The 14,369-nt window shown below is 44.3% G+C and overlaps 1 protein-coding gene across 2 annotated transcripts in view; it reads right to left on the bottom strand.

Moving 5' to 3' along the window:
* Rfx4 (regulatory factor X, 4 (influences HLA class II expression)) overlaps window positions 1-14,369 on the bottom strand; it is a 142,557-nt gene that overhangs the window by 32,224 nt on the left and 95,964 nt on the right. For both annotated transcript variants that reach the window (XM_013019412.1, XM_013019421.1), the window contains 5 exons: window positions 13,827-13,927; window positions 11,537-11,595; window positions 7,385-7,529; window positions 3,813-3,907; window positions 3,045-3,162 (listed from right to left, as the gene is read on the bottom strand). In XM_013019412.1, the coding sequence (XP_012874866.1) occupies window positions 3,045-3,162; window positions 3,813-3,907; window positions 7,385-7,529; window positions 11,537-11,595; window positions 13,827-13,927 (518 nt within the window). The remainder of the gene's footprint in view (window positions 1-3,044; window positions 3,163-3,812; window positions 3,908-7,384; window positions 7,530-11,536; window positions 11,596-13,826; window positions 13,928-14,369) is intronic.

Here is a 14,369-nt window from a genome sequence, read left to right as displayed (position 1 = left end):
ACACTGAAGTCCTTGCAGGAACAAATGTTCCCTTCCAGATGTTCCTAACAGTGAAATCAATGGACATTTGATTTAAAAAAAAACAAAACATCCTGAATGAAGGGGTATGACCCAGGCAGCCTATGAACTGAAATCAAAGCTATCAACAGCAAATGTGGTTTGTGTTTTTAAATAGAAACTTCCATTCACTCAGCTCTCTCCAGACTGAGAGTCCACTCCCTGCTACCTTTTGCTGACTACATTTGCTAGAAGCCACTGCTTACAGCAAAGAACGGAAGTCTGGCTACTTTTAGTTCACAGTATAGGCTCTTTGAATGAAAAGGAACTAGGGAGCCACTAGCGAAAAGGAATTAAGGGGAAGGAAGGAGTCAACTACCTTCAAAAGGGGCTGTTCTGGGAAGAGGGGGTCGAATCTGCCCCTGGTCTCCTCATGGTCTTTCACACATCATGGTGATGGTCAGCCCGCCATGCTGGCACAGAGGCTCCACGCCATTCACCCGGCGGAGGGCCATGTGGGAGTTATAAGATATATGGAGCCCAGAGCCAGCCCTTGCGGCTGGGGGAGGGGGCTAGAACAGAGGGCTCTCTTTCCTAATTAGCTGTTTTCATACAGGGAGCACATGACCCAAACACAGCCACCAACTGGGTCTTTGACATATACAGGGAGAAAGGGGGAGCTGGGCTTTTGTTTGCTGCAAATTCTTTCAACTTGTCTATCACCCCAAGCTGCAAAACCCAACAATGAGTCCGATGAGCTGGGCCATTTCAGAGAGTTTGCCAAATGGACTTGGAGACAGGTATTATTTCAACCCATTCAAGGTTGAAAACTATCATAAAACTGAAATCGAATTGATAGCTCTCCTTTTCTTGTTTATTTGTTTGTTTTTGTTTCTTGCCATTTGTCTGAGTTGGCAGTATACCCTAAAATGGTGTGTATTTCCAAAAGAGTTAAGTCCATGCGGTGGAACCAAGTTTCTCGGTCATAAATTCAACCCAGGCAAAAAACTCTCATTGTTCTACTATCCAAACTTCCTTCCACCCCCCACCACCCCCCTTTGACTGTTAGCTCTGCAAAAATGAATTGCCCGAAGTAATATGAAGCAAATTGCTTTCCTTGTCTAGTGGGAGGTTGTTTGTCAAATGCTTAGTTTATATCAGCAAAATGAAGAGTAACTTGGTGGGCATGTGTGTTTGTGTGTATCCTTGATTTTGAAGATTTTTGAGATCTTTGAGATTTTTTTTTTCAACCATTCATTTAAGTGAAAGCAGTTATGTAGGAATGATCTTTCCAGAACTTAGAGGTAACATGTGCTAACACTAACTGTGTTGAACTGGAAATCATCAAAAGCCATCCTTGATGGCACTGCACAGGTAGCAGTCACCAGAACATTTCCACGCTCCGTTCAAAGAGAATTCCCATCTGTAGCCAGGGCACAGGAAGGCTCAGAGACCTTTCAGGGCTGAGATGAAAGAATTCCACTGCAAAATGCATCTCAGACTGAGTAAACACAGGCTTTCAATGACAGGAAAATTGAGAAAACCTAGGGCTTTGGGGTTTCACTGTACTGTCACTTCATTGTATGGCAGAATACCATTAAAAAAAACTTAATGGAAAAGTGTCAAATTAAACCTAAGGCAGATTAGATTAATTGGAGATAATAACCACATCTCCACTTGCAAAGTAAAATAGACAGTTGAAACAATTAGCCAGAAAATTGATCAACAGCACTTTGCTGAAATGCCTCAGACATGGGGGCCAAGTGCTGGGACTTCAAATGTCCAGTGAATGCCTTCAGGGCCCCACACCTCACTTGGCTGATGGTGACCTGGAGTCAACACACACACTTCCTTCTCTCTGCTGAAAAGCAGAAAACCATGTCCTCACAGGGAGGATCGCATTCTCACCAGGTTAGTGGTTTGGATTTCTGCCTGCAGAGACTGGGTAGACATTGTCAGCCCTGTTACATTCGAAAGAAGTTAGGTGGGGAGTTGCAGTGAAAGTCTCAAGGATAGTGAGATAATGGGGAAAATGCGCCTTCCGGCCTAAACACAACAAAAAACCCTCTTCTAAAGCCAAGGCACTGGTGGCCCATGCTTATTCCTAGCTACTCAGGAAGCTGAGATCTGAGGATTATGGTTCAAAGCCAGACTAGACAGGAAAGTCTGAGAGACTTTTATCTCCAATTAATCACAGAAAAATCTAGAAGTGGAACTGTGGCTCAAGTATATAGCACACTAACCTTGAACTAAAGCTCAGGGAGGGCTGGGAAGGTGGCTCAGTGGTAGAGCACTTGCCTTGCATGCTCAAGGCCCTGGGTTTGATTCCTCAGCATCACATAAGAAAAAAGAAAAAAGCCAGAAGTGGCGCTGTGGCTCAAGTGGTAGAGTGCTAGCCTTGAGCTGAAGAACTGAGGGACAGCGCCTAGGCCCAGAGTTCAGGCCCCACGACCGGATCCAAAAAAAACAAAAACAAAAACAAAGAAGCTCAGGGATGGCACCCAGGCCCTGAGTTCAAGTTCCAGGACTCACAAAACAACAGAAGACTCTCTTCTAGAGAGATCAGGCTAGAGAACATTTTTTGTTGTTTTTTTAAGAAAAGGCAAATGTCAATTTTGGAAAATGAGGGGAGAAAACCACTAATGAGTGCTCTTTGGTCCATTTGCACATGTCTAAACTCGGTGGCATCCTCCCATGCTGTCTTGAGATGTCCACAGCGATAGAATTCTGCACAATGGCCCTATAGAAGCAGAGTCTGTAGGGTACATCTAGTGACAGGCCTATGTCTAGTGATAGGCTCACAGCTACTGACTCCTTTTAAAATATAGGTCACATTTCTGGGTATGGAGCTCATTTTCAGGTGGGAATACTTCGCTACCTCACCTTGAGTGTGTAATTCCGTCTTTCTCTCTCCACGTCCTAACAGTATCCCTCCCGGAACAGATGCATTATACACTGGTTCTCTGTGGCCTCAGAGACAGCAAGTAAGACTGGGGATGACACTATGGAGCCCAGAGAACAGGTAGGGAGGACTGGAGGGGCCTTACCAAAGCTGGGGGCACTATGCAAGGTCATGTCCCGGATCACCCTTGTACCAAAACAGGACCACATCAAGAGGAACTGCTGGGCGACTTTCTTCAGGGACCCTTGTCTCTTGGCAGCTACCTACAAACAGAGCGAATGATTTTTTTAAACAAAATAGTAGTTGACTTGATCTTCCATTTATTAATGTCCCTGAAAAATAATAGGAAAAAGCTGGTGCTGGTGGCTCACGCCTGTAATCCTAGCTACTCAGGAAGCTGAGATCCTAGGATTGAGGTGCAAAGCCAGCCTGGGCAGGAAAGTCTGTGAGGTACTTATTGCCAATTCACCACCAGAAAACTGGAAGTGGAGTTGTGGCTCAAAATGGTAGAACACTAACCTTGAGCAAAAGAGGTCAGGGACAGTGTCCAAGCCCTGAGTTGAAGCCCATGACTGACTGACTGACTAAGTACCAGGCAGATTTATGGGTCTTTAAGACTGTAAGGAAATGGTTTTGACTTTTTTGATTTCAGCAACAAAGACACACTTTAAAAGGCTGAATGTACACAGTCTTTAAAGGAAATGCTGACCCCGATGAATTGGACAGGAGACAGTTCTATGTCCTGGCCCACCTTGATCTCCCAGGGCTGGAACCAGGCTCACCCTTGGATCCCTGGGCTGCTAAAAAACACCAGCCAGTTCACTGTGGGGCACCTGCATCAGCTGGGGGGCTCCCAAAGACCAGGGATGGGCTGCAGGACCCAAAGCTGCCCCTTCCATTCCCACTCACCTACCTTCACAACGCATCGGTCCACCATGGTGTCCAACCACTCGATGTAGGACTCAATGGGTGACTGTTCCTCCAAGAGGTGGTCAAACTCTTGATATACTGTCAAGAAAGCACAAGCCCACGCCTCACTACCATTGCAATTAAAGAGGGGTGCGTCTTAAAGGAACAGAGGAATCTAATTTTAATTAAAATAAAAACTTGAATAAATAAAACTCCAAAGACTTAGCTGGACATTCAAGGCTTTATAAATGAGTAAACACGCAAACTTGCTTTTCAGATTCATCCTCCATGCCTGTGAACATTTTGAGGTCTGCTCCCTGCTTCCTCATGTTACTTTCCGGCCCCCCATTACACCCTGATTTTTATAGTTCATGACCCAGCTGAGATGAAATTCTTCTAACCTTTAATCCCATGCCATCTGACTTAATTATTCCTCCTCTATACTTTCTAAGCTCTTTATTATCTCTGCTCTTCCCTTACTGTATCTCTAATAACACTGGGTTATAGCTAGGTTTAAGTTTCTTTGTTAATTTCTTATCTGGTATCTTTATTATCTGGTGCATTATCTGTGATACAGCTTTTCTTCCCATAAATCCTTGCCTGAATGAATGGGTAGAAGTACTTGCTCTCTGCCCATGGATGGGGAAAGTCTGCTAATTCAACTATTTCTGGACCACAACCATATTAAGTACAGGTGAGCCAGCCACTCAATGCTTGGCATGTAGTCTGTGCTTAGTAAGTATTTGTTGAGTAGATGAAGCCCTTGCTGCTGCCACTTCATAATTGTCTGCATCTTCAAATCAGAAAATTGGGTGTAGAATGCTTTGTAATCAGCAAAGCATCACAGGAAATAAGATACATGGCTACAATCACCTCTAATTGGAAACATTTTTTCTTACATGTGTTTTGTGTGTGTATTTTTGTGTGTGATACACCAAACCATAGATCTAGAGTCCTACACACATACACTAAAAATACAAATAGTAATACAAATAGTAAATACAAATATATCAGACAGTGGATCTAAATCCATGGTATATGTCTCTTCCTAAATGTCCCCTCTTTTCATTGGTCAGAGCAGATTCTTTCCCGTTTTAGAGGCCAGGTCGCCTTGCTCTGCTTTACTTTGTTCATGTCTGCTATAAGAGGTCCCAACGCTTAGATAGGGATGGGCTTCAAAAGTCCATTTAGTTGATCTTTCTTATTTTGTAGAGGAGTAGCTATATTTTAATGAGATTAACCAACCCACTAGAAGTCAGAAAGAAATGAGTCATAGGGGGAGGGACCAGAACCCAGGTCTCTGGATATCTCTTTAGGATTCTTTCTCTCTTCATGATGCTGGGTGGGTCTGGCCTATAGTTCTTTAGTTAATAGTGTGGATAGTGGTGCAATATAAACACCAACAGATAAGTGGCTGAATGCTTGCCAAGTGCCAGACACTCTTTTAAATACCCTGAGTTGAGCACACTCTAGGGGCACAAATGTCACAAGGGCACATCTGGGCCGTGGTCACTTTGTGACCGCCAGTATCTATAATAGTACCTGGTGTAGAGCAGATGCTCAGCTGTTTATTGAAGGAAATGAAGTACTATTATTATTCCATAGCCTACCGATAAATAGATGGAATAACTTAAAGATGAGTAACTTTCCAAAGATTTCACAGTAGAGCACCGGAGCAAGATTCAAGCCATGGCTGGGCTCATGAGCTTACATCCCTTGCCCGGGGCTACTATACTATGCATAAGCACTGAATCCTTCTACATTCCTTCAAGAGAGAGAAACTAGGGTCACGGTGCACTAGAGCCAAGGCTCAGACCAAGGTATGTTGGGCACCCAAGCCCCATACACTTAGCAAGAACCTATGCACATTCACTCCGATAGCATGCCCAAGTGCCAAAGTACATGCTTTAAATTTAAGGTATGTCAAGCATTCCAAGTTAGGGGTGCATCATAGATGGGATGGGATGAACAGAACAGGGATAGTTGGGAAAGGATAGGAAGGTGACTTCTTTTCTTTTCCTTTCTTTTTTTCTTTTTTTGTCGGTAGTGGGGCCTGAACTCTGGGCCTGGGCACTGTTCCTCAGCTCTTGAGCTCAGGGCTAGCACTCTACCACTTGAGCTATAGCACCACTTCTGGCTTTTTCTGTTTATGTGATGCTGAAGAATCAAACCCAGGGCCTCAGGAAGGTGACTTCTTATACTGTAGAGTTGGCAAATCTGTCAGCAAGCAGTAAGAAAGAATCAAAGAACTTCCAAGGACGCCATTTTGCTCTGAATTGAAGAGAACTTTAAGAGAGCATCTAGAAAGTTCTTTCACAGGAGAAAGAGGCAGTCATGACCTTCACAGTGCTGCAGCCCATGTCCCTTGGTTGATTGTATTCTTCCCTTAGTCTTCAGCTCCCTTTCCTTCTCTAAGAGAGGTGCTGAGGGAAAGAAGGGACTGAGTTGGAAACTGCTGGGCAGAGCTAAGGACTTGGATGCCTCTAGGTAGCTTTCTATTCCCCTCTTGTTCCTGGATGCCTGATCCATACCTGGCCCATTGCAAGGTCCTGATGACAGGTGGATCAGAGGTAGCCCCATGCTGCTCGGGTGCTGGGGCCATGTTTTCTCTTGGCCTTCCTAACTGGAAATGGGTAATGCAGAACAGAACAGGAAGCATGATGGAAAGCACTTGGAAAGATCCTGAAGCTCTGAAACTCATCTACATTTCATACCTTTTTGGTCTCTTCTGCTCTGCCAACAGAAGCAACCCTAGCGACTGATGGTGAGGCTGAGACTAGGCTTAGGTTCAAGGCCCACCTGGGCTACTTTGTAGCCATTTTGAACCTGGGTAAAAGCTCTTGTAGGGATGAATGTTTCTCAGGAGGTGACAGGAGAAGGGTGGCTCATGGCTTTCGTGTGCAGAGTAAATGAGATTATGCTTTTGGTGCGTTTATCAGAGCTGGCAGAGTAGACAGGTGACAGATTGCCATGTCTCAAAGATTTTTTTATTCTCTAACATTCCTCACAGAGAAAAAAGGTGGGTTGTGTGTTGCTGTGGATGAAAGAGGAATAATCCTGAGTTAAGTTAGGTTAGCCAAGAAAGAAGCTCTGCGCCATGGAGGGAGGGTCAAACATTTCAGATGCTCCATTTGCCTTTGGAGAGGCCTTAAAGGGAAAAGCTTCTTGAACAGGAACCTCCCAGGGAAAGCATTTGTTCCTTAGCACCTCAACCTTCGATGGGGGTTCTAGTTCTAGGCACACTTCCATGAAGTTTTCCTTCTCATTCTTTGGGTACCACTGTGGAAGAGATGTCTGCAGGCAGGCTCACGTCTAGGGTCCTTTGCATGATGTTGCAAGCCGCCCAAATGTGCCAGGCGTGTTCATAATGTGTCCCGCTTGGTCAATTAACCAACTCTCTCCCCCCCCCCACACACACCTGGATCTGCCCACTTATCAGGAATAACAAAGAAGGCAGGATCCGGGGAGAGAGAAATAGAGTGGAAATACCACTTACATATGTACCAAGGTATGTTTTTGTTTCCTTTCTTTTAAAAACAAAGAATGGAAGGAGCTTGGTCCCTGGTGGGAACTTACACTGGATGATGAGCTTCCGGTGTTCATCTCGAGAGTCCTCCATGGTGTAGAGGGTTTGCTTGGTGATGCTGCTCAGGTCCACATTCCGCCAGTCCTCCAGCATTTGGAACGTGATATCTGCACTGTGGATCACGGTGCGAGATGCCTGTCACCCGGACAATCCCCTCGTTAGTACATGGGATGTTAGGTCAAGACCCCTCCCCCCTTGGTTTCCTTCTGGGCCTTTTTAATGGCTTTGCTGGGAAAGTCAGGAAAAGTCAATCTCAGGAAAGTAAAGGATGATGTTGGAACTCAAGATAAGCCAGGCACCGTGGATCCCTCCTCACAGTCCTTGATTGATGACTACCAGAGTGGCCTCAGCCAGACCAATGCTGTTTGTTCTCAGCCCATCCTGCCAGACAGTGGACAATGAGATGAAGCCCAAAGATCTGTCAGCTTTCTGGGTGAGCTTGTGGGATGGGCCTGTAGATTTAGCCCCAGAACTTTCAGATAAATGCATTTTCAAGCTTGTGGTGCTGATTGTGGGGTTTGGACTCAGGGCATTGTGCTCTCAATTTGACTTTTTTTTTTTTTTTTTTTGGCTATAGGCTAGTGCTTTACAGCTCGAGCCAAATCTCACTTTCATCTTTTTGCTGGTTAATTGAAGATAAGACTCTCTTAGATTTGTCTGCTTGGGCTCAGCCTCCTGAGTAGCTAGGATTATAGGTGTGAGCCACTAGTGGCCTGACCATGTCAAACATTTTAGTCTTTAGTTTTCTGTTTTTGCTTTCATGTAACTTCAGAGACTGAAACAATTATGAATAATTGAGATGAAGAAAAAATACCTATACCACAAGATCTGGTAGTGTGTGTGTGTGTGTGTGTGTGTGTGTGTGTGTGAGAGAGAGAGAGAGAGAGAGAGAGAGAGAGACAGAGACAGAGACAGAGACAGAGACATTATTATCTTTTAAAGCTGTGACTTTTCACAGCAAACCCTGATTAGTAGACTTAAATTTAAAAGTAGAATAATACTTGGAACAACACCGCCAAGTTGGAACAATACCAATGAAAACAAATAAAAACACATCCAGGATTGTTCCCTTGACTTGGCATGTTTTCAAAATGTGTTAACTGAAAATTAAAAAGGTTTAAAATATATGAGGATACTGTAAGTCTCCTAATGCTCCTGAACTTCAGACAAAGGTAAATACTGACAACCTCCTGCTACACCCAGACTGTCCAAGCACAAGGGAAATCCTACTTAAATAATTGCAGAAGTCTTTGAAGGTCAGAGGCCTAGAATATATGAATACAGGAGTTGTACCAGTCTCTAATGATAATGTAAGCAACAGAATGCACAGGTTAAGTGTTCTGGGTTCAAGCACACATGGCGTTGCTGTCTAGCTGATGGATCTGGTGTGTGTGTGTGTGTGTGTGTGTGTGTGTGTGTGTGTGTGTGTGTGTGTGTGCATGCACATGCATGTGCATGTACATGTGTCTGCGCAAGTGCTTATGCTTGCCCTACACATGGTTTTGCCATAGGAGTGGGTGTGTTTTGCCTACATGTACATTATAGGGGTGAAGTCCTTCCTAAACTATCTGAGCCCCAGGGCGGGGCACTCAAACGAGGTCTGTGTTCCCCGTTGTGACTCCTTCTTCCTCTTCCACAATGGAGGATGAAGAAGAGAACCACAGGGCCAGGGCCAGGCTGGCAGGCACAACCAGTATATGGTTGTGTTTATTATGCTAATGGTCACTTTCTTTCCTGATTCCCACTACTCTGCCAGGCTCGGCCCATTCCCTGCAGCTGGCAGGAATCTGGGTTTCTTTGGGTCCACATACCATCCCTGGGCACTTTGTATCATAGGCAGGGCAGGAACTGGGAGGTGTGGGGAGGTATCCTTTAATGCTTTGGGATCCTGACTTGCAGCCTTCCTTGAGGCTCCTCTATCCAGAACCCCCTCCCTCCCACTTTGACCTTGAATAACTAGCATCAACCAAGAACCAAATAGCACCCTACCAAAGATCTTGCAATCCTGCCCACACAAGCCCCACAGTGATTGAGGTGGGCCAACCATAAGAGAGAGAGAAAGAGAGAGTGGGGGGAGGTGAGGGAGAGAGGGAGAGAGCAAGTGCCAGAGGATGGTGCCCACTGAGAGAGACCCAGCTGGGCAGCTGACTACCTGCCTGGGCACACGTTGCTTTGGGACTGCCTGCCAGTTTGAGTGTTTGGCTGTCATCCTAGTTTCAACTGCTAGTGACCAAAACAAATTTTTGAACAGATGCATATCGAAAAAGAATTGTACATGTCTGAGGGCCAGACTTGGCCCATGGCCACTAGTTAGCTACTTCTGCTTTAAGGTCATTAGTAGCCAAAGTGTAATGTTAGTAGGTTGCCATAATGGACTTAGGTGCCCTCTGTGAAGATCCAGAAACACAATTAAAATCCATCCTATTACTACTACAAAGAGGGCGTAAGGGTGGAAGCCTCCACTTCTACGTTAGACACTCCAGGCTTGTATTTTTGTGCTAAAAGTAATTCTGATCTGGAAAAACCTCAACAAAATTTGGTAAATATTTATTATACTATTATGTATTTATATTGTTTATATTTATTATATTTTATTTATAATTTATTATAAACATTTTTATATCCATATCATTTTTGCTGGTTCTGGAGCTTGAACTCAGGGCCTTAGCTCTGTCCCTGAGCCTCTCTGTGCTCAAGGCTAGCACCCTACCACTTGAGCCACAGTGCCACTTTGGTTTTTCTGAGGAGTTTATTGGACATAAGAGTCTCATGGACTTTTCTGCCTGGGCTGGCTTTGAAACATGATCCTCAGATCTCAGCCTCCTGAGTAGTTAGAATTATAGGCATGAGCCACTGGTGCCTGGCTTAACATATGTTTTATGTATTATATTGGGTAGCTTTCAACTCTTTCAGATGACACAACAAGCAAATCACCCTGTTAACTGTTTATCTCTTTTGACTCAATGGCTCACAGCCTGGACAATTTTACAACTCAGGCAGCATTGGCATTCTTACTCGTCATAACTGGAGTTGGGTGGATGAAACTACTCATATCTAGTGGGTAGAGGCCAAGGATGCTGCACAAACAGCTAAAGCACATGGAACTGTGTACCCTCAACAATGTCAATAGTGGCTGAAAACTGAAGTTTATTTCAGAGCAGCACAGAACTGTGAGCTTAGAACATATCTGAAAGGTTTATAGGCAACTGATGTTAGAAACTCTGTGGACCATACTTCTAATCCTAGCCACTTGGGAGGTTGGGAATGGGAGGATCTAGGTTTGAGGCCAGATTGGGCAGAAAAGCTCACAAGAGATGGTGGTAAACACCTGTCATCTCAAGTTACTTAGGAGGCTGAAAACTAGAGGACTGAAGTTCTAGGTCAACCCAGGTAGAAAAGTCCATGGAACCTCTTCATGGAGGAAAGCTAGACAAGGTGGATGAATGCCTGAATTCTCAGCAACTATAGGAAGCTTAAAGTAGAGGATCGTGGCTCAGGTGTGCCTGGTAGGGAACAAGACCCTATTCTAAAAACAACCTGTGAAAAACAGGACTGGAGGTTTGTCTCAATGGTGTTGTGCCAGCTCAAACCCTGTCACCACTAAATTTTTTTAAATTAGAAAATGGTTTAGGGACAGCTAATATTAGATATGATTGTGTAGCCAGGCCCAGTGACTTATGTTTTTAACTTTAGCTACTCAGAATGCCAAAAACCAGGAGGAACTCTAGGTTTGAGACCAACCCAGGCAAAAAAAAAAACAAAACTCTTCCAAACTCTTATCTCAACCAATAAAGGCTGGGTGTGGTGGTACATGCCTGTCACCCCAGCTACATAGGCTGTACAAATAGCAGGATCACAATTCAGGCCAACTTGGGGATAAACAGGAGACTCTAAAGCAAAGAGGTCTGGGGGTATGGCTCAGGTGGGAGAGCACCTAGCTAGCAAGTATCAAACATGGAGTTCAAACCCTAGTACTGTGTGTATGTGCTGAAACTATTCACCTTCGATGTCTTTATTGTATAAATTCAAGTTAATAGAGATGGTGCTTGTGAAAGCACCAGATAGGTGTTACAGGAAGGCTTTAAGGGCCCACTATGTCACCGCATGTTGGTGGTAGTTAATGCATGATACAAGAAAGCTACCTGGCAGAGATGATTTAGTGAGGTTTGCCGTCTCAGAATTTGGGAAAACCTTCTGGACACTGCAAAAGAAGCAAAAAGTAGTTTGAAATATTTGTGTGTGTTATGATCTTACCTTGGATTTTCCAGAGGTAGTTTTCAAACAGTAGCTTCCCTACTTTGCCTGACTGTGTTTCTCCTTGCCCGCCCCCATTGTAAGCTCCCCCTCCCTCCCCCCACCCCTTCCTTCCCCCCCCACCTCCCACAGGCAAAACTTTGCATTTTATTCTTTGCTCTCCTATTTGGGTGTTAGGGGACTGATTTCAAAGTCACACACTCACCACACCGGCAGGTGTGAGAAATGGTGGCGTTAATCAACTGTGAGTAAAAGCGATTATTTACTTGTCTTTCATTTCACTAATTGCAAGCTCAATCTCTTCTCCCCATCAATAATTACAGGAATCAGATGAAAGCTTTGAAGAAGCCCCTTTAAAAAAAAGTAGTATGTTCAATAGGACCCTTGATGTATCTCAGTGGAAAGCACTCAGATGTGGCTTTGCATTCATCATCTCATCTGGCTTTTCTACCAAATGCTCCTCCTGGCCTGTTTGTGGGTTTTGATGATTGCAACCTTTAAGAAAGGGGCTTATTTCCTGGGTGAATATGCTGGTCATTTGAAGTGACCTTGTATCTGTGGATTTTAGGGCAGATAAGAAAGGTGAGGGCGGGCTGGGAAGGTAGCTCAGTGGTAGAGCGCTTACCTTGCATGCTTGAGGCCCTGGGTTCAATCCCTCAGCACTCCATAAGCAAAAAGAAAAAAGCCGGAAGTGGCGCTGTGGCTCAAGTGGTAGAGGGCTAGCCTTGAGCTGAAGAACTGAGGGACAGCGCCCAGGCCCAGAGTTCATACCCCACGACTGGCCCCCCCCCCAAAAAAAAAAGAATTAAAAAAGGAAAAAGAAAAAAAAAAAGAAAGGCGAGGGCTCAAGGTATTCATTCTTCCTGAGTCCTCTCTCTGTCTCTCTGTCTCTGTCTCTCTGTCTCTGTCTCTGTCTCTGGCAAGGCCCCAAATTTGTAGGATCCCTGGGAAGAGCCACTTCCCAGGGGACACACAGGAGGAAGGGCCCTGGAACCGCCTCACTGCCGACTTTGAACTGGTTTGTTTGCTTGGTGTAATTAAAATGGGCATGGAGCATTCTTCTCATTCGTTTTTGAACTGCTCACACAAAAAAATACTCTGAAATTTCCCTAGGATTATTCTAATCTGCACTCAGGGCTGGCCTGGTTTGAAAAATAGGGTGTGGGGTAGAGGAATGAGGATGGGGAGGACAGGAGGAGGCAGGGAAGGGGGGTGGAACAGATGAACTTTTTATTTTCCAGGCTGATCAATCGTTAATCCATCTCCTTAATTACTTTTTCTCTAACTTTGTGATGTGGAATTTAGTGTGGGAGAAAAGAAAAGAACTGAGAGCCGTGAAATAAAGCGGGCTTTATCAGTAGGTGATGGGCACTGCGGGGTGGCCTCAAAGCCAGTCTGAAAGTGTTCCCTGGCCTGCAGAGAGAGTAATTTGATCGCCCTTATTTTCCTCTTGCCACTTATTTTGGGCAAGAATAGCAAGCTGTATTCAAATAGAGCTTTAAGAAACATATATATATATATATATATATATGTATATATATACATATATTGATTTTGATGTTGCTTTAAAAATCATTTCCTTTTTGCTTAATAGCAACAAATGAATGGACACAAGCTTCACAGGTGCAGACATATGGATTCAGAACATCACTGAGAAGGGGGGCAGTCAGCACAGAGAAAACCCCCATTCCTCAGCCCTCCCTCACCCCCCTCAGGAGAAATATTAATTTGGCTTGCTAATTAGACAAGAGACGATGTGAATCCTTTAAGCTGTTCTCAGTAAACAGCCTCCACTATTTGGTGCTTGGAGGAGCTTGGAGGAAATCTCAGAGATTTGAGGTCACTTAGACATGAGTTTGGTTACCAGCATGGGGAGACTGTGTGACTTGGGGGGGCATGGGAGTTGAATGAAGCAGAAAATTTGACATGGGAAATAGATCTTGTCTCTGCTACCTACCTCACTCTCTAAGTCTGAATTCCTCTTCAAGTTTGCCACCCATAATAAACATTCCATAAGGATTCAATAAGTTTCTGCCTGTCAAGTACTAAGCATAGTACTTGGGTCATTGTAGGCCAACAGAACATTTTAGCGGCTATCATCTTATTAATAACCTATGTAAAATACTTGGCAGTCAATGCTGCTCTCTCATTCATTCTGCTCCCAGATGTAGTACTTACATTCAAATTTGATGTTTCGTAAGTTTTCAGGGAGGTCGTGGAGGGCGACTTTCAGCCACTCATCCAGCTGTTTGGCAAACTTTCGAATCACCTGAGTTAAGCTGAAAAGGGACACGGTGCATTTTAGGTACCTTCTCTGGGTGCCCTGTCCTCCCCAAAGGCTTCTCTAGAGGGTTTTACTTCCCTCGTTGTGATTTAGCTGCTACCAGACTGGGCCACATAGCAGATCTGCTCAAACACATCCGGCAGCCAGGCCTTGTTGAGAAATGGTAGCCTATGGTACACAGTTGTGTAGGAAAAAGCCACTGTCGGATAAAGTGGCATCCAGAAGGATTTCTACAAGTAAACTGTGCTCTTTTATGGTTTTTTAAAAATATGTTATATATATATATATATATACACACACATATATGTATATGCACACACACACATATATAATTGTATTGTTATTATTAAGGGATTGCCGTTTCATAGGTCATGTTGAGTGCATTTCTTTTTCTTTTCTTTTTTTTTCTTACAGTGTCACCTCTTTCCTCACTTTCT

This window comes from Dipodomys ordii, unplaced genomic scaffold, assembly GCF_000151885.1.
Source record: "Dipodomys ordii isolate 6190 unplaced genomic scaffold, Dord_2.0 Scaffold3, whole genome shotgun sequence".
Lineage (NCBI taxonomy): Eukaryota > Metazoa > Chordata > Mammalia > Rodentia > Heteromyidae > Dipodomys > Dipodomys ordii.
The sequence above is the reverse complement of the archived record's forward strand: the minus strand, read 5'-3'. Positions and strand labels throughout refer to the sequence as shown.